Raw genomic sequence first — 21,685 nt, 5'->3', positions numbered from 1 at the left:
TTAGGCTAGCAACTGTAAACTATCAAGGGAAAATTGGAATTCAAATACCCAAGATGAGATAACCAAAATATTACATTTTAATGTTGTCAGATTTCTCTTATATTTGAGGTAAAAGGTCAAAGTAAAACGTGACGGTTTATTGGCGCTATGATAGGTAATTCATACAGTCAACGGGGATATTTGGTGTTTTGTCCTTCGTTCTGTTTCGATCCGTAAATTAATTCATACCTTGGTTTTGTATATATTGTGGTTTAAATGCGTGCCCTTTGTAATCAATACTATATTCGGGATTTACCAGCGGAATTGTTTTTTATTTACAATTTGACATGAATAGTGTTCAAAGTAGGTTTTGTGTACCAGTTACAAACTTTAACACATGGTATTCTTGATATTGACTGTTTATACGTGTTCTATATTTGTTTGTTCGTCATCGTTGTCTATCTTGTTTACTTTGTCTATGTAGTCTTGTATCAATATCAAAGATGTATCCGTGCACACATACACTGTTATAAGATTTTGGTTCAGTGAAGAGTGTGTGATACTGGAACGTGGCTTTTATACATTGGTTCGCACATGGGAGTCATGTAAATAAATAGATTAGTTTCTTCATTAGAAATTTCTACGTAATACATTTTAAAGATGTAAATACTTTATCGGACCATCAGGACGAGAAATTTATTGAGTAGACAGTTTGACACATATATATGTGAAAAAATACCTCACTTATTAATCTTAATATATAAGTATGTTTCATACTTTAAATTAGGAGAACTAATAGAAAATAAATCAGACATTTCGGATATTATGTAACATTGAATGTTATACATCATTACGCTGAAAAGTGAATTAATCTCGCATGTAATTTAAAATACGGCAGAAAAGACCAGTCTTCGCTATTTTGCTGACAAAATTTAAACAAATGATAATTTAGGATGATTCAGAAAAAAATCAACTCATATTTTTGTTAGACTTTTATATTCATTAGGTACAGATAATATCAAAATATCGAATGTTTAATTTTTATTTAACTAGTTTCAGTTGTGTGGTCTGCTTTGAATAAATATATAATTCATTCTTATATTAAGGTATGATTTAGATTTTTGAAGTGTTAAATAGCTGAGAGCACCTTGATATTTACTTATCATTAACTTAGAAAAAAGACATACCGTGAAGAATCAAAAAGAAAATGACCAAGTATATCCGAACGAAAGTTTGAAGCAGTTCCTTCGGTGTCATTTTTAACTTCGAGAATTCCATTAAAATATTAATATTGTCATGTTCACTTTGCTCTTTTCAGGCAATTAGTGTTTTATTGCTATTCTATATGCGCATGTCACGTTTGTGCCACTCAATGATTCTTTCATTAAACACAGTGTGTCATTGCTGTAGTATATTCCATCGGGTATTAACATCCAGTAAAATATCTCTACAAACTGATCGCTCATCTCTAGTTAATGTTGTTTTTAATCAAAGAGAACGTAGACACGCGGATTTAACTGGTTATCCGCGTTTGGAAATGAGCTGTTATTGGTTTTTGCGACTTTCATCTCTCGGAATCGGGGAAATCTACAGCTTCTCATTTGCTGATAAGTTACATTCATTGAAAATTGAGGATAATGTCAAACTTAATCAAATGTGCGTTCATATGAAAAAGCAAAATATACATCTTGACTATTTAAGCCGACAGAGTAAATAATTTTTTGCGATCAACGGATATTTTCAACATACCAAAACAAGCTTCTGTTTCCATTAAGTCCTTTTATTATGTAAAATGACAATGTTATGTGAAAATTAATTGTAGTATATCCACCTAATGATTTACATTCAAAACAAAAATGTTAGACAAAATAAAACAATACTACAGCAAGAACAAAACAAATATAAGAACACAGAAGCGTACTGCCCTGAAACGTTTAGAAACACCCCACTGCGAAGTTCAAACCAGTATATGATTTGTACCAAACCTTGCTCTTAACCCCATCCATGTGACAGCGTATTTAACCATTTAATCGTTAGAAGTTGCAGCCGCTGTATTTCCATTTGTTTGGTAAATTCGATTATTTCATTGCATTAAAGTTCCATTTTTGAAGCAATTTTTTGAGAGAAATCTGACAAGTAAAGCTGTAAACAACATTTCTGTATTGTAGCAAAATGAGAGGCAAAGAGCTTGTGGTGATTGCCTTTTTTCCCATTTCGTTATTAGTCTAAAAGAATAGACGCTAGACTTTTTTTACTTACAATTATGAGAGAGAAGCACTAGAAATATAAAAGGGAATCTAAATGTATCACTGAATGATCTTTACCAGTACTTGGTACGCTCACATAATAAATGTACTATAACAGAGTGTCACCAGGTGAGGATCCTGGCAGATTTGAATATCGCTATCGTATTTGGACCGCTTAAAACTTCGGATAACTTGAACACATTTTTTTTTGCCTCAAGTGATCGATGTTTTAGTGTTTTTTATTTTACAAAATTAAAATAAAAATAAGAGCTGTCACTAATGGTGAGTGTACTCAATAAGTACTATTAGCATGTGAAGTTTGAAGGTCCTGGGGTGCAGTGGTTCGCGAGTAAACTGCATTCATGCAAAAAGTTAACATTGGTCCCTGTGACATTGACTTTGACCTGGTGACCCTAAAGTCAGTAGGGGTCGTGTACTAAATAAGTACAGTCAGCAAGTGAAGTTTGAAGGTCCTGGGTGCAGTGGTTTGCGAGTAAAGTGCCTTCATGCAAAACGTTAACCTTGGCCCCTGTGACCTTGACCTTTGATCTGGTAACCCCAATGTCAGTAGGAGTCGTGTACTCAATAAGTACTACCAGCATGTGAAGTTTGAAGTTCCTGTGGTGCAGTGGTTCGCGAGTAATGTGCATTCATGCAAAAAGTTAACATTGGTCCCTGTGACATTGACCTTTGACCTGGTGACCCTAAAGTCAGTAGGGGTCGTGTACTTAATAAGTACAGTCAGCAAGTGAAGTTTGAAGGTCCTGGGTGCAGTGGTTTGCGAGTAAAGTGCCTTCATGCAAAAAGTTAACGTTGTGACTAACGAACTAACGAACGGACAGATGAAAACTTATATGCCTCCCTTCGGGGGCATCAAAAGTGTAAATTAGTTGTGATTAATTCTGTCGTTTAATACACTGGTAACAAAATTAAAACAAATACACACAGCCAAGAAAACAACATAAGCTTTATTGGCTGGTATATGAGACATTGTGAGAATCCAATCGGTTTTTCTGTTGTTTATCACTTCAGTTTGATCTCATTCTACTGACGTGTGTATATTGCTACAGAATTTCTTTGGTCATATTGTTATTGCAAGGCTCAACCATTATGGAGAATTTGAACGTTTGTTAAAACTATTCAGCTGGTATAAGTATTCCTTCTTATGTCCTTTTTGCTTTTTCACATTTACACGCGATGCCGAAGGTTAACAAAATAAACGTCATATAAATTGAAATACAGCAAAAGTGTTAGTGACATATTAAGTATAAAAAACAGGTTTTCAAAACTCTAAAAATGCTAAGCCACAAATTATAAAATTTACAAGAACTAAAACGCTGAACAAAAAATCAATATTCTACAGATTCAAAAACTTTGGTCAAAATCAATCAACAATAAATTATCATTTTGAAATTTTTAAATCTAATTTTAGTTATGTTTTATAAAACACTTGTAATTTATCCTGATTTTATATTCAATCAGACGTATAGAAAACGTGATCTGAGAACCATAAAAAAGGAATTCATATATTGCACTTGTCCGGCCAGGCAATTGGTTAGAAACGCAAAACACACGTGTTAATTATTGTGTTACCTGCTATCGCTAATATATATACGTATTAAATGGTCTTTCATTTTTTATTTGAAATTCTTATACTAAAAACATAATATTCTTCTTATTTTGTCCTGTACCACAGGATTTTAGATATCGGAGACATTTTTTGAAGTCATGTTAAACTTTACTGTCGTGTTGTGACTGTAATATGTTGTGGCTGTAACATATCCTTACTCCGTCTCGTCATACCTAGCATTTTTTATAGTTTTAGTAAGATAGTTGCAGCTCATGTGACGTCATTGCCTGCTGTCTAATGTTACTGTAACAATTAGGCAGAATCCGTTAATGATGGTTTCATATTAACCTTCTTTTTTTAAACAACTGTTATATCTGAGAAAGTCGTGTATAGGAAATTCATCTTATTCAATCATGTTTTGGCTAGGTGTCAATCTGTATTGACAAAAACATTAAAAACATTAAAATCAAAATAAGCTATACGAAGTTAAAATCTGTAATGCCAATTACATGTTTCTCGTATTTTGTTTTTGGTTTTGTTTTTTTGTTGTTGTTTTTCGAGAGGGAGAGAGTTAAATACATTTCTGTACCATTTATTTCTCGATATCAATAGGAAAAGCTGCAATAATACTTTTATTTAAATCAAAGTTCGCGTGACATGGCATTCAATCCTTTGCGCAGCTATCATAATACAAACAGTGTTGGATCAATCAATTTTAATGTTTTATTTGAATCATTTCCTGTTCTCTTAGCTTCCAGGAAATCCACCCTTACATTTTAATTATGTTTAAACTATAGGTTGAATTACTGCAAAACAATAACTGAATGTAATAAAGAGGTCTATATTATTAGAAGGAGTGTTAATATAAATGTACAACTATATCACGTATAGAATTATAAACGTTTTGCATGATAAATTATATGGGCTTGTAATGTAGAGATAACGCTTTCTTTCCAATTACGAATTAAAAGGGACTATTATACAAATAAGTCTATGGAATGTGGTACCATATATCATTTAGCAGAAATCATTATTAGAATCATAGAACAGTTGCCAAACCACTGCGTAAGAAGTTAGAAATAATACAAAGAGACTTTATTATGTAACTTTTCAAGATGTATTAGGTAATATAACAGAGATGTTAAGTAGCCACTAGCAAGACTGATAGAATTTTTTTCGAGACACAGCGTTCAAAATTTAAAAATAAACATATCAGGATGTAGATATATGACTATATATATATATGATTCTTAGTACAATGCAAATACATAGATGATATTAACCATTCTTTTTATAAATGAAAATTCCAAATGGCGTTTTAGGCAATTTTTTTGTAATTCTATATGATCATCTTCAAACTCTAATTACATTAATATTAACATACTTTCGTATTTTCAAATTGACAGATAGATAGTTAACATGTCAATGATATATGCAAAGCCTGCCTGGTCTCTAAAGGGCTGTCATGTAATATACCCTGAAACTACGCTTACAACTAATCAAATTTATTTATCTTCTAAATGTTGTTGCCATTTTGTCATCACAATAAGACTCGAGAGAAACAAAGTTGTGGTATACTTGGCTCACTCAGGTACAACTGCTTGTTTAAACTCGTATAAACATTGGTTACACAAAGCCAATGTTTCTTTCGTAAGACTGCATTGTCTGAAAGTTGGCTGAGATACTTTTCCTACATCTCGTTGATCAGAACAGCTTACCTGATACAAGACAAATGTCCTTTTGACAAGAAGAAATCGTGATATTATTTTGTATGACCTTTAACCCACAACCTTGAACCTCGCAAGGGTCCCTACCTGATAAATGTGCTTTTATATTTCTATACTACATTTTCACAGACTACTATTAATATAATTCAAGGATAATGTCAAAATTGCCTTATGGTAATAGATATGTCGAACGTGTCATATTCTGGTGATGTTTCAGAAAATGAAATGCCTTCTTGAACATCATCCATTATGTCCAATAAAATTTCAAAATTTCCTCATAGGACTATATATTGTTGTAAATACGGTACCTGACGGCATTTCGTTCAGCCTAACCCAGAAAGAAACAGGGTACCCAACGTCGACATTAGTTAGATGTAAGCAATCCAAGTATTATAAATATACCTCATATCGTTTGGTGGCCATGAGTTAAAATACTAGTAACTTCGGAAATATCATGTCATACCTGCTTGTGATGTTCCAGCAGTAAACCTTTCGCTCCATTTCGGAATCGGAAGTACATTTATACAATTGACTTACAACAACACAAAATAAATAGTTTAATTGATGTTAATTGCTATTTTCACATCTTGCATCGATCCGTAGTATTCCGCGTGAGTTTTCCAAAGTAATTGATTCATATTAATTGATTTATAGCCAGTTAATGGCTAATGGCTAAATAAATTAAGTAACCCGAAAATGCAAGAATAGAAAGAATCTACATCAATTATGCACGAGATGGTATTTGAAAGCAACAACAGTGTTTTAAGGTATAATATAAACGTAATGAAAGTAGGCTTTGTATATTTGATCGTAAAACTGCATTTTTGCCGGAATTCAATTCATTAGATCATAATTTGACATAAACCGAAACTGCTGAGTGAAAAGATAAACCTCCGAATGTACAAATGAACTGCGGACATGACAGCCTTCATACATTCTTCTTGTATAAAATTATCTCTGGTTGAGGACCGTAAATATAAAGATGAAATGGTTATATCAATAGGTTTTAACAGACATTCAAGATGAGCAAATCATTAACTACTACAGACCTATGGGAATGCAAACCATTATTCCACTGTCATTCCGATTCGAAATATTAGTTGTTCATGGTGAGCAACTGACAAGTCTTTATAATTAAAATTGTCAAGCTTTAATTTCCAATATAGACAGCTCTATGATATATTGGACTAAAATGGATGTTATAAATTACTTTCCCTGTATAGTGCAATTAGTTATATAGGAACACGTGTTTTAGCTTACGTTTCTGTAACTAAAAGGTTTGACGCCATCACCAGTCTTTAATTTTTGTTCCAAATATGTACCTCACATGCACGGTGACAGTAGTTATATATATGGGGGTGCGAGCCCGATTTTGACCCCCCTGACCCCTTGACCCTATTCTAAAAAATCCAATGCCGGACAATTTAAAACCAAAAAATAAACAACTTTTCATAGTACTTTATGAAAACCTGTAGTAAAATATGATTAAACACTTCCACCAAATATTTGCCAAAATCCTGCCAAGTGGCAGCAATGTGGCAGTCGCTGCCAACTTGACAAACTTTTGGCAGAACGTTGGCAAACACAAATTCAACCAATCAAAAGCCTGCCATTTTTCTGCCAAGTGGCAGCAATGTGGCAATGTCTGCCAACTTGGCAAACTTTTGGCAAAACTTTGGCAGATTATATTTATTAATAAAATGTAATGTATTTGATCTTATTTTCAATTAGTAAGTATATTATTAGGGTACACATAGTAATTAAAACTTTAATTAAGCTTTTAATTAACCCTTTAATCCAAAAGTCTGCTTCTACCAGAGGATATAGGTTCATCCGATATGTAGAATCTAATGTAACTACCTATCAAAGCATAAATGTTAATTCTGTAGATGCTGAATCGTTATACGGGTGAATATCAAACATTGTTCCTTGTTTTAGATAAAATTTTAATTTTTTTCTTATACATAGATATTAACTTATCAGTGTCAAAGTCCTCAGCTGCCTCAGCTGTTATATTTACATTATCAAATATATCAAATAAAACATCATCCTGAGGCCTATCATTCCGCCACCTAAATATAAAATGTGATATTGGGCTTTTAGTCGGTTTATACGGTTCACCCGGAGAGCTCGCACCCTTTAATAAAATCTTAATATCTATTATATAGATTCCGGTTTTTCTGACTATAAACACACCACTCAAAAGCATATCTAGTACATCTATTTTATATGTTGGTTTATGCTTATAAAATCTTTATAATCTAAGATAATTCCAGGTCTTATTTCAAATATATTTAAAAAAGTTCAGATCGGCCATATTTTTATATGTTGAATGTATCCAGGCACCACGACGGTCAAAATACTTTTTCATTTGTATGTAATCAAAGTATGATTATAATAGTATTCAAAGAGAAACGCTTCATGTCTCACTTCCTCTACCCTTTTTTTTTATTTTTCTGTCTTTCTTTTTAAGTTTAAGAATTATTTCAGCTAAATCATCAACTCGTTTTGTTGTAGCAACTTCAGAAGCAGATAAATTGTCAACAACACCTTTTGTTCTAGCTAATTGTGTTTCTTGTTTTAAGAAAACATTTTTTACTTTTGTAATTTCTTGGGTATTAGTGGTAATTTCTCCGACATTAGCGGTTATTGCTTTAGTATTAGCAGTAATTACTTGGGTATTAGCAGTGATTGATTCTCCTTGTTTATCTGATATTTTAACTACAGAGTCCAAATCATTTGTTATTTTTTTTAATTTTATCATTAATTTGATCATTAATTATCTTAATTGCTTCTTCTTGTTTAGCTGATATTTCAACTACAGAGTCCAAATCATTTGTTATTTTTTTAATTTGATCATTAAATTCATTAATATCTTCTTGTAATTTTTTTGTAATATTACTTAATTCTGCAATTTAAATGTGACGGTTGTCATGTCCTGACACCGATAAAGCCACAATAGAAATTTGTAAGAACTAAAATCATACCTGCCACTCGAGAAATATCTTCGAAAGAAATATCACCACAGAATCCAGTTCCGAGCCTTGTGAAACAGCCATGTGTTTACAAAATGCCAAAAAGTTGCACCTATATTTCCTTTAAATAGTCCTTCTTCCTTTAAATTTGATATAAACTACAAAAGAAATGTGTTTCCGCTAGAAATTTTAAGAAAACCCTACACTACAAACAAAATAAGATTTACTTACCCGGTAAAATCAGAGTTACCTCCCCTTAACTTCTACCATATCAAACAACATCTGTCTATGTTATGAATCCATTCAGCTCGGATTTTTAAATAACACATACTGGAGAGCTTGAACAACACAAAAGAAAGCATGAAATAGTACTTACAAAAATTGACAAATGTCTTAAGGTAGCAGATGGCGGTTTTTCTAGTACTTCAGACTTCCGAGCGATGTGGCCAAGTCAGACGGCTTCCGATATCTTACGAGATGCAGACCTGAAAATAAAAAGATACCGGTTTACATCTTACTTGAAGAAGAAATAAAATACATAGTAAACTTCATACAAAGCATAGATTTTTAAATCCACAAGCCACCTGAAAGATAATTTCAGCCCGCGAAAATACATGACATTTCAGCCCAAATTAGCCATATCTCCAACTGGCCTTAAAATGTTAGGGGAATGGATAGAGACAAATGGCCACTTGCATTCTGTACTCAGTTTCAAGTATTACTTGCAGAGCTGGACAAAAATACCTGTCAACCGATTACTTTTTTCACTATTTTCAACTGTGTGAGGCCTATAAGACATTTGACAGTTCACGAGACGCTCAATGCTGATAGTGGCATATATGCATTTCAAGCAGTTATATGAAAATGATGCCATCAAGCTTACATTCGCATCTGCCAGAATTTCTGCAACATACCATTCTTAAACTTGTTAATCACAAACTCACATCAACAAATATTTCAAACATCAAAACTGCCTTCACTTCAAGGTTTTATCTCTAATGACAGATTTTGACCCTGGCCAATTCGAATCTGTGGCTGGAAACTACCAACTGCTACCTTAATGAAATTGGTTGGGTATCTCTGTCCGATAGACGGAACATTCAAAAACTTGTTAACATGTATAAAGCCAAACATCGTACCTTACCGGACTACCTATTAAATTTAATTCCAGAAACAGTTGTCAATGATGTGCCCTAAATCACAATTTAAACTAAAATATAAACCTCCTTTTGTACCCATATATTTTTGTATTGGCGAAAGGCTGTACTCGGTTTTCCATGCTCAAATGCTTAATAAATGCAGTAATTTAAATGCTGATTTATATAGAAATCATTTGAGAGACAATGCTGCATGTGATTGCAGTCATGCTATTGAAGATGCTGAACATTTTCTCTTTAAGGTATTGGACCCCTAATAGTAATGTTTTAAAAATGGCATTTGCTTGGTATATTATTAAAATTGACCATGTTTCACACTGTGTTGCAAATTTTAATCAACTTTTACCGTGCCGTTTTTCTGTAAATTTTATATATTTTACGGTATTTCCTCACGCTCAAGAAGAGACAAAATTCAGTGTGATGGCCACTATCTAATACGTTTGCAGAGAATGCATTACAAAATTAATTTTGATAAAAGAAACATCAAACTATTGTTAAACAATTATAAAACACAAAATAAAACTTTAAAAACCATTTTTATCTAGGGTGCCTCAAGTAAACAGATTTAATGAGACAGAATTCTAACTCCAACATTGAAAAATTAAGGTCGAATCCTTTGGATCTGTTTTGAATTTTGCTCACTTCATTCAAAAATAACCTTGGGGCAATAGTAAAACCTACCTGCATTTCTTCCACAATATGTAATCTAAAGAACGAAGGCAAAATAGAGAACTTTTACCGCACGTAACTCAGTATTTTTAAAGATGTCTAACTCTACCTCTCCTGATTCAGAGGTATATTCACATTGAACTGCAAAAAATCGCTTATAAAATGAAAAGTTTCCACTTTTTGTATAATTCATCCATAATTAGTCTTGAAAGAAGTAAAAACTTACCAGAAAAAAGGAAAACATGGGAAAAAAAATTTGGTCCCAGCGGGGTTTGAACCTACGCCCCCTTGAAAACTGCAGTCAAAGTAGGTTTATGGTAGGAATTGAATACTCTTCAAAAAGGAGATACCCTATTACGGGTCCAATACCTTAAATGTAGATATTATGCTTTACAAAGAATGCAGCTTTTTAACGCCACACGTATTTTTCATCGACTGAATTCGCGTACTCTTTTGTTTGGTGATGAAAATTATACTGAAGAAGAAAATTCTCTAAATATTTTTAGAAGTACAAAAATTTATCAAACATACAAATAGTTTTTGTTAATATATCTGATTGCTGCCAAATTATTAGCTTAACGCAATTGTACCTCCCCAAGTACTTCCCAGGACTTCGGACTCTCCCTCTTTCAATCTTTCCATCTATCTCACTTTCTCTTAATTTCTACAGTTAGGTCATTTCTACTTCCTCTCCAACATTGTTGTTATTCATTTCGCTTAGCTTCGTACTCTTCCAAATACATTTTGTCATTTTTTCATAAGAATACAATGCAATCAATAATATAATTTTCCTTTAGATAAACATTCGGGAACGAACCGAATTACTAATGTTAGATGAACTTGTGGTCCAACTCTTTTACCTTTTCAGAATGTTTTGTATATGTTCTGTATATGTACAGTACCTTGTATATGTTGTCATAAAAAGGAAGGAATAAAATATGTTTAAATCAAAAATTCCTTTTAAGAATGTTTTAACCAACGCAACGTGATAACATCCCCATGTTTATGTTCAAAGATAAAATAGGTGTATGAAGTATATTTTATCAAGAGGAGTTGAGTCTTGTAAGTGACTATAAATACGTCAAAGCCTTTACCGTGTGTCAATAAGTAAAAGTAGACAGAATCTTGCTAATATTTTTTATTTGATAAGTTACTGAAAGAAAATGAGTTTATAAAGATGTACTATAAATATATATAGAAAACTACCCTTATAATTCAGAAAAGCGTGATATAAAACCTATATTATAAACTAAACTGGGGTCCGTTTTCGCTGGATTGGATGTTTGACGTAATCTCTAGAGTTTATAAATAGATATTTGCAATGCACAGACAGCGATCAAAAGGAAACGTATTCTTGTTTTAGTTGAAGACTTGGAGAAGTTTAAATTAATATGCAATTGCAATTTTACGCTTGATAGTATTTTAAGTGTTTGATTCCATTCAGCGTATACACATTCAAGATTTTTTTTTTACCCAGGAGACAAGAAATAATTCTACATCAAAAACCTGATTATAGCATCACACTTTGACATCAGACATACAAAACTCGAATACTAACAGCTTTGCAAAGTTGCACGTCAATAAATATTCATCATTGTCTAGAGTTCTTCACTTTACTTGACATAACGGATATAATTTCAATATTAAGGTCTGCCACTAATTATTGTGACTTCATTACATATTCTGTTTATATAAGATTTCTGGGCAAATCGAAATGCATTTAATAAATTAATTTGTTGGCCTGTGGTTACTGTATATCGTAGCAAATGTCGTAATAATAAGATACTACTGTCCAGCTTTTAATGTGAATCTTGTAGAATATTACTCGAATAATGCTGGCTTTATTACAGTTTCCTATAAATGGATACTACTTAGATTTGAACAACATTTATAACGAGGCTTCTATGACTTCTCGTGGTTTATTTGCCACCATAATGGAGAGTAAGCGTTTCAAATTTTAATTAAATTTGTTTGTAAATCATAGCAAAATGTAAAATTGGACTACTTAGTTGATTTCCGTATTTAGCTAAACATTGTTTAAAACGAGTCTTCCTTTCTCTTTGAACCAAATACAATGGTTCAGTTTTGCTAATAATTAATGCGTAAGATCGCTTTGCCCTGCTAATTGCTAAAGTCTATATATCCAAACAAATGCCAAATGCCAATTATATTTTTATTATTTTTTCTAATGTGTTAGATTGAAAACTTTCAAAAGTATTTTTCCGTGTTTAATTTATATTAATTTGTTTTAGCTAGAAATAGTAAAAGCTTCAAGCTTATTGGAAACACGTGTCCGCTTCTTTGTAAAAGCAGTAAGGGTGTCATGTGAGAACACGTGGTCTTGACCCCAGCGGGGCTTGCACCATCGACCACGGGTTGATTGGTCATCTTAACCACTTGTTCAGTGACACTTTCCAAAATGTTATCCCTTGGAGATATAAGGATGTAAGTTATGGCATCAACTCTTGCATAACATTGGAACACTCTTCCACCGAATCATAGGGACAAATCAGACTACAGTAGTTCCGAAGTTTAGAGAATACAAATACGTTGTGATTAGGTTCTAAAAGCGCATTTTATTTAGTGTTCTTTAACACATCAGTGTTTAACCATTATTTGCTGTTTACAAGTTTTTAGACCAATGTCACGATTAACAGATGTATTTAAGGCTTAACCGAATTTGTATATATTACTGTGATATGCTAATATTGTTATTCCATTTAAAGGTACGCTTTTCCCGTTTGCTATGTACATTTGTGATTCATGTCGGCTAATAGCTATACATAGCTTGTGTTGTCTATTTATATACTATTGACTTCGAACAAAATCTTATCTATCTGTATCTAAGGATAATTATAGTTAAAGTTTATTATAAGATATGTCGAATCAAACATGGCGAGCCACTGAAATAGATAAATGACATATTTGGCTAGTAAATGGATCACACTAAAATCCTGCAAGACAAGTTGTTTGGCTTCAGTTAGGTTTATTTAAACTTTACTATCACAAGAATTAGCTTTATTAGTGAGTGTCGGTTACCTGATAATTGTTAAGAGGGATGATTTGTCGCTATACGTTATATATGCATGTTGCTTTATTGCTCGATTTTGGTTTTAACTTAATGTGATAATTTAGAATTTAAACAGAAGTCGTAAAATTCTGCAATCAATGAGGTTGTTAATACATGTATGACTTATCTTTATTTAACGAATTACCAAATGAACCCAACTGTCTTCTATGTGAAGTGGGAAATGTGAATACCAGTTGTATTTACGAAAATGAATTATCTGCTGTTTTGTTGGTGTTGTTACGTTTGCATTACGTCATCAATCAAATAAAATTTAAATACTAATCAGACAGGAATAGCGTATTGACAATAGCCTTTTTGTATATAAGTTTCGAGTTCTTACACATTACCTTTCGGAATCAAACTCACTGCAAAATAAAGAATTACTATTACTAGAAGCATGCTTCAAAATTAATGTGAAATCAGTCATTCCAATTGCATTAATCAAATGATTAAGGTGCCAGTGTTATGATTATAGAAGAATATATTTTCTCAATAGATATATATCAACTTTAACAAGTAACACGTTTATCTTTTTAGTCCGACTTGAAAGGCAGTGGCTGGGCAATAATTAGATAGATTTCCGGCAGAAACGGAAAGAGAAAGTTGGAAAAACAAAGCTTTATTGTTTCCAATATGATTGTATCGCAGAACAAAAACGTAACAATATGGAAATGCATTCAGTTTGTCCAAATTGAATGAGAAATTTCAACATTATTGACGATACTGGGAAAAAGAAGAAGTTCAACTTTTCTCATCTAGTATAATATATAACTTCAAGTTAATGTTGAAAACCAATATCTTTATTTCTTTATTTTTAAACGTATTGTAGATGAGCAAATGAATAAGCTGTAACTTGCAAATGTGAATCTATTTTGAAAGATCCTTTCAGACTTCAGCTTAGATTTCATTTGAATATTTCACTAGTCTTGCTTGTATATAAATTATCATAATTAAAATTCTGCACACATGAAGGCAGAAGAAAAGAAACAAATTGGAATGGATTACATTGATAACATCTCGTTTACGTTTGTTTCTGCATCCAAATGATTCAGTTAAATTCTAGAAATCAAATTATCATGGCGCTAAGAGAAATTTGTTGTAGTCGTTAGGAAATTTTAATTTCACCCCCTTGCAAATCGCGCTCTTATCTTTGCAAATGTTTCTGTTAGGGAGCGTGTTCAAACACCATATCAGATAAGGTTTTGTTTACGTAAGGCTGATATTGGAAGTGTTTGGATTTAAATAAAGATAAATGCAAATGAAAACTGTTGGTATCATTCTTTGATAGGAAAAATGATAAATCTAAATTGAAGTACGAAAATATTGTTCTCAGTCTGACGGTCCGAAATAATGCATGCTTAATTACCGCGTATAAAAATGAAATGATTTATTAGAACTACGAAACTACAAACAAGCAAGTATCTTTGTTGTTACAAAGAACTAAGGTAACAGTTTTATTACATGGATTTGTAGCCATGTTAAAACGTACATTATCATATAGATTCTAAAACATAGGCAACCGAGGTAGTTGTCTCAGTTATATTAAAAAATAAATAATAATAAAAAATAGATACATAAATTAATAAATAGATGTAAACACGGAGGAATAGATGTAACACACTTTGAAATGATTTAAAGACTATACACAGAATGACTGTAATTGTATGTAAGAATTTCTTTTGCTTTAGTTTTTTGTCGGTAATAAGGGATACCAAGACTTGATTTTAAGGCATGAGAATGGTTCCCTTCTGATTGATAAAGAAATTGAATCATAACGTTATTTTTCAAAATAACTGAATATGTTTTGTATTTTGTCATTCACCGGAAATTCAAAACATGGTACCACCTTAATATGTCGAATCTTATGCTATTATTGTTTTTGGTAAACAAAAATGGTTGACATTCAGACCTACCGTGCTAGAATCGGACGTTTTACTTGACCGGATGTTCCAAAGTCCAGAAGGATCAGAATGACCTATTAGTATGGGTTGATAGTCCGGCATCAATCGTCTGCCGTCCATTGTCCACAATTTACATAAATGTCTTTTCCTTTGAAACTACTAGCTAAACTACCACCAAACCTAGCCTTCAGCATCCCTTAAGTTTGTTCAAAACATTCCGATTGACCCCTTTTAGGGATCGTTAGTCTAAGAGCTAAAAAAGTAATACTTTTAAACAACTTTGTCTCATGAAGCATTCTTATAAAGTATTCTGTTACAATATTTCAAATGGTTGCATCAAATGGTTGCATTTGGCCCCTTTAAGGCGACACTGGAGCTAAAAACGAAATATGTTTAAATGACATTTAGCTTTAAACTGTTGGCGTAGCATCATTTAATTTAAACTTGATGTGAAGCGTCTTTAAAAGATTCTCCCTCAAACTGTTCAAATTGGGACAGCTTACCTGTTTTCTTGTTGTTGTTTTTTTTTACTAAACACATATATTAGCATTCCTATGCCAAAAAGATAAGATCACTTTTAGAAATGTTCTAGCATTGTTCTTGAATAGTGTTCAAGAAGGTTTGATATGTTCAAAATTGTTTATAAGAACATTTTAAGAGTAAATTTAGTTTGTAAACTGTTCCTAAAATGTGCCAGACTTCTTAAAGGACATTATAAGAAAACCAAGGATTTTCATAAAGTTCAAGAACTGTTTTTAAACTAAGTTCTTGAACTGTTCAAGTACAGCTGTTCTTAAACGGCGGTTTCAGTTGCAGTTCTTGAACACTTCTTAAGCATAAGAACATCATTTCAAAGGGGTTCACGATTCAGTGTGTCGTATATATATTCAATGTCTGATAGTCAAGGTCAGGTAAGCGACTAAAGGCTTCAGCCTATGGTACTCTTGTTTCAAAACTATTTTCTGTCACTTTCTCTACAAAATATAAAAAAGTACAAAGTAGTTCCGTTTTGAATTTTAATATGAAAGTTATAAAACATGAACTGATTGCTCCCCGGAACGTACCAGATACATACAATGAAAACACTTTCCCCGGGCCCACAATTTTACCTCAGTTAGAATCGCCCTTGGCTACAGCACTGACATATGATTAAAAAAGACATTTGAAACGGCAACTGAATATGTACAGTGTAATAAGGTATGTGATCTGTTTCATTGTCAACTGATATGTATGGAATGCAGGTGAGCCAAATAACTGGCCAAATGCTAAATGACAAATATTTAATGGTAACCGCAAATTACTTAATGCTAAATGCCAATTACTTAATGTTTAATACTACATTCCAAATGCTGCCTGTCATATTTTACTTAATGCTAAATGCTAAATGTTAAATCTACGTATGCTTATTGCCAATTGTCGTAATCTTTAACTTTATGAGTTAATGATCAGTATTTCATAAACTAAATATTTGAAAGCATATAATGTTCTTCCCGCTGATTTGAAGCAATGATATGTTCTACCGGTCTTGGGGAAAAGAAACCGGAACTGTTTACCATAATAGTTTTTAAGAGAGACGCAGGTATGTAACGAAAGCCAACAACTATTTAAATTCGTCCACTGATACATTCAGCTCTTTGTTTGAATAAGCACTTAGCCTTAAGCATTTGAAATTTCTTGTTTTGCATTTCTCAGTTTGACAATTACCGTTCGACAATCAATATTTGAAGTAAACATTTGGCAAATAGCATTTTGTACCAAGTATTTGGCATTTAGCATTTCGCATTTAGCTTTGCGCACCTGCCATAGATATGTGTATAGATAGATCTGGGAACGAATCGGACCTTTCCAGTTTTGCTTCCCCGAGGTTGACTTTTACTTATTGCAAAAGAATGCTGATCATGCTTTATTTAGCTGTCACGTGGTTGCTTCATATGTGGAATTAGGGATCTAATATGTACGTTAACCTAATCGAAACAATTCGTCTTTCCATCCTTTTATTATGTGATATTTGTCTTGTTGAAACTTTTGCATTCTCCACCCACCCACTCAGCGTATTAATGTCACGTTTAACAGTTTTCAACAAAACATTAAATAGTGTCAAAGTATAATTATTGTTATTCCAAAATATAGATTTAAATAAGGAAATGACTAAGATCTGCATTACATCTGTACCGTTAAATCCAATTAAATCCTGGAAACCAAGACAAGCGCTTATTTACCAAAATATTGAAATTATCGTGTAGGTCATATGACTCATCTCATTTTATACTCAGTCTATATAACACTTAAGTACGAACGTCGTTCATCCTATATATAATTAGGATTACAAGTATACGGAATGCAGCAAGTAACACTAGGAAATATTTTCTCCTTTTAGATAAAGAAAATGTCAGTTTAAAGAAGCTAATTACTTCCTTCATAAATTTCTTTAGTAAGCTGAACATGCATCATCAATGTGTTTTACTTCTTTAGGTTAGAAAAGTATCTGTCACATGGCCTGAAGTTTCAATTTATTTAACTGACAAGTAATTTCTTAAGCAAAACAGAGAGACAAGAACAAAGTACTAACTGTCCTATTCATAGAGATTATACTCACTTGGGATAATGCGGTGTGAACCCTGTTATGAAATGTTGGAAGATATGCATATATAAATATGTCTTCACGCCCACGGAAAGGTCATATTAACACGGTACACTCATACAATCTTTAGGGAATTTCAACAGAACAGTGAGTCGAAAACATTACTCTTTAAAATACAATCTTAAAGAATTTATGTAAAAGCAGCGTCTGTTATTCAAAGCAATTGTGATGCATCTTTGGCGGTTTTTACTATACCAACTATGCTTTCAATTGATTTGTACTAGAAACACATTATTAAATAATAACCGTGAACAACTGAATAACAGTTTCTCTTGATGTCTCATATTATTGCATGATATTTTAAGAAATTAAAAATGACAGTTTTCATTGCAAATGAACCTACTCCTTGCAACCGAGTTATTTATTGCCTATTATCGCCTATTGTTATTTAGTGAGAATATGTTAAGCAATGCGTGATGCCCTGTCCAACTGGCTCAATTCAATTATTAATAACTGGTCGATTCCCACCAGGAATCGACGTTATTAAGATCGATTTTATCACTATTGATTCTACTTCATAAATTCATGGACACGTGTTGATAACCACTGTTTTCAAATTCACTTGACTGTACGAATTAAAGTAAAAATCCACCTGTCCAGAAAAAGTTTAAACAAACATAAATATTGATTTAAAATTTACAGGTATCAGTTTACATGACTCCTTATATAAACCATCGCTACTAACCGGTCTGTGGTTCACAACTGACTGTTTGTGAGATTAACTCATAACTCGATGAAGTTTTTTCTGAAGTCATATTTATTGGCATTGGGCAATTGTTTTAACTTTTGACTGGCAAGCCATTCAATGTATATAAAATATTTCCCGACAATGTAGATACGTTTGTAAGCTTTAGTAAGGCATATGGTAAAATGTACTAGTTTTCGGGTAAGTTTTAATCCAGTCTCTAAATGGAGTAAATTCTGAGTTTTCTTTCCGCATGCAATATTTTACAGTTTTGCATTATTGAAGAAAATATTTGATGTAAAAGAAAACATTTAACATTACCGGTATGGGAATCTTTCAGTTTTTAAACAAATTTTGAAACAAATCTAAAATTTTCAATATGGGCACAGCTGTTGACCAAAACCGAAAAATGACCATAAATTCTGTGAAAGGAGCTGGACCTACGGTCAAAATATTTTTGTGGTCCTTGACTGAACTCACAACTAAAAAACATTCCTTAGTGACTTAAAAATGGCAAAAATGCCAATTTTCTCAAAAATCTGTTTTTGGTTTCAGCAATAATATTCAGTGACATGTTTTGAACAAAATAATAATTCTGTTTCAAAAACGCTAAATTCAGTATACAAGATTATCATACTTGTTGCAAATAATGAATTATTTTTTTCAATTAACAACAATTTGAAAATTTTCCAAAAAGTGTAGGCCATATATAGCTAAAGCTTGCCCTTTATGTGGGAATTCCAGAATAGTTTAAAATTATATTTAATTGATCTACGAGCAAGTGTAAACTTTAGCGCAAATTCAAATTGTCATTGCCTAATATCGAAAGTTTTTAAAAAGTAGTTTAGCTCACCAACATTCAATTGTTACAGCTTCTTTTGTTGTGGGCCTACTTTGTGAAGCATGGCTCTATGGCTGTGTTTTGGGTGCTCTGTGCTTCCGGGAAATCTACCCTTACCTTTTGTCTTTTTAGTCGTCATTGAATAGGATATACATGTATTTTGATAATATTAAGTGTCTCTGAGACAATAGCCAATCAGTGCTACGGACAGATGTCATGTGACGATGCCGACCAATGATCGACCACCTAACAATAGAAGCAGCCTTTTGATATCAAGACTCCAGTTCTTACATAAGACGACAAGAGCCAATGAACAAAAGAAGCAGACTAAATGTTTCATGTTGTATATATTTGTTTTTGTTGTTCTCATGGGTCGTGTTTGTAAAATAGACAAAAATAAGTAGATTAAATTCACGTTAAGTCCCCGTGTCTCTAAAAATATTCAGAACCATCCAAGTGCTACATGAAATAAAAATTGGCAGATGAATCAGAATTAATTTGCCATTTACTACTTCAATTAGATCAATTAAATAATTTGTGTAAATGTCGGACAAATGACGCCGCATTTATGAATTATAGAAGTATTTATTTTCCCAGAGACTACGGCAGTTCATTTTTCTTTTTTATTTAGACATTAGAGACAGGAGCGAGGCAGTTATTAGATTGTTTCTAGGATACAAAGTCATACTTAAACAATTATATGCAAATGTCATGTTTTATTGTGACTATAAGGCTTATATCAGAGCACATAAACCCAGAAGTTCCGTATATCAAAGCATAATCTTAATATCAGACATACAAAAAGTATCTACCAAGTACATTTCTAATAATGCTTTGATATGAAGTAAATTATGTTTTAATTTATACATGTCTAACCTGTAAATAACAATTCAGTTTGCGTACATAATTTCTAATTAAAAGCAAACCAAGAATAAATATCCAACAGGAAAAGAAAGCCACATTCCAAGATCGAGACTCCCTAGACCGCAACCCATGCAATCCACTGAGGAACGCACTTTACAGCCTGTGCAATGACTAACAATTGATCAAAACGAAATAAATGTACACATAAACTTTGCCGTCTTGGTCTTAGCATGTACGCATAAACTTTGCCGTCTTGGTCTTAGCATTTCAGAATCATTGATCTCAAACGGAACATCTGTTGCAATAACGTACAGTTAATTTCAATTCTTTGTTTATGTGTAGTACGTTTAAATATAAGATGAACACCTCTCGTATTACTGTACAGTAAATAGTGTTACAAAATATAAAACAAAAGAGCTATATAAGACAGGAAAAACAAGAGCACCGCCATGCGGAGCAATATACGCCGGGCCCGGAGGTATGACCTTTGACCCCTATGTGTGACCTTGACCTTGAAGCGAGCCATCCGAGACATGCGCTCTGCACATTGTCTCGATGTGGTGAACATTAGTGTCAAGTTTCTGCGAAATCCTTCAAGGGGTTCAAGAGTTACAGAGCGGACTCGAAATTGCTAACGGACAGACGGACGGACACCAGCGTCATAACATGATACGTCCCTTCGGGCGTATAAAAACAAGAAATAACCTACAACACCACTCGTACACATTTAATTAAGTTTAAAAACCGATAAAAATACATATTGCTTATTTCTGATGCACCTAACAATCTTAAATGTCATAAAGCGTAATCATGTCCATTAATTTAAATAACACTTCATTTTTCCTAAATGAAAACTATGGAAAATACTTTTGTTAATGAAAATAACAGATATGACATCAGTTTGAATATTTATTAATCACCACATAGATGTCTAGAGTAACGTGAATATGCATTTATTCTGCCAATTGTTTTAATCCAGGGAACACTCTGAAGCTGCCAATATTCAATCCCATTACAAAAATATCGAATCCGACACAGACGATAAGTAAATAATCTATATGAATAAATAAATTTCCAATTCATAGAGATAAGCTTCCCTTGGGACTGTACTCAACGTATGGCGGAAGATATGCATATAAAGGTAGAACCCTAAACACAGGTCATATCAGCACAGCACAGGATATCTTTGAAGATATTTATTTCGGAGCATTTGAATTTTTATCAATGTAATAGATGTATTTAGTCGATCACAGATGGAATAATGAATAAACATTTCATTCTCCAGGGAAACTGTTTATCTGATAAGGCTTACATAATAACTTAGCTATCAAAATTCAAATGGATCAAGTCACACAATACA

The 21,685-nt window shown here is 32.6% G+C and overlaps 1 protein-coding gene across 3 annotated transcripts in view; it reads right to left on the bottom strand.

The window, feature by feature from the left end:
- The window catches only part of LOC123557083 (putative carbonic anhydrase-like protein 1), a 134,856-nt gene that overhangs the window by 58,643 nt on the left and 54,528 nt on the right, over nucleotides 1-21,685 (bottom strand). Inside the window, exon 1 of one of the 3 annotated variants that reach the window (XM_045348307.2) lies at nucleotides 1,167-1,461. The exons of the other annotated variants lie outside the window; for them this stretch is intronic. Within the exon in view, the coding sequence (XP_045204242.2) occupies nucleotides 1,167-1,257 (91 nt within the window). The 5' untranslated portion in view covers nucleotides 1,258-1,461. Of the gene's footprint in view, nucleotides 1-1,166; nucleotides 1,462-21,685 lie in introns of those variants that run through there. 3 annotated transcript variants of the gene reach the window in all.

The sequence above is a fragment of the Mercenaria mercenaria genome, chromosome 5 (assembly GCF_021730395.1).
Source record: "Mercenaria mercenaria strain notata chromosome 5, MADL_Memer_1, whole genome shotgun sequence".
In the NCBI taxonomy this organism is placed as follows: domain Eukaryota; kingdom Metazoa; phylum Mollusca; class Bivalvia; order Venerida; family Veneridae; genus Mercenaria; species Mercenaria mercenaria.
The sequence above is the reverse complement of the archived record's forward strand: the minus strand, read 5'-3'. Positions and strand labels throughout refer to the sequence as shown.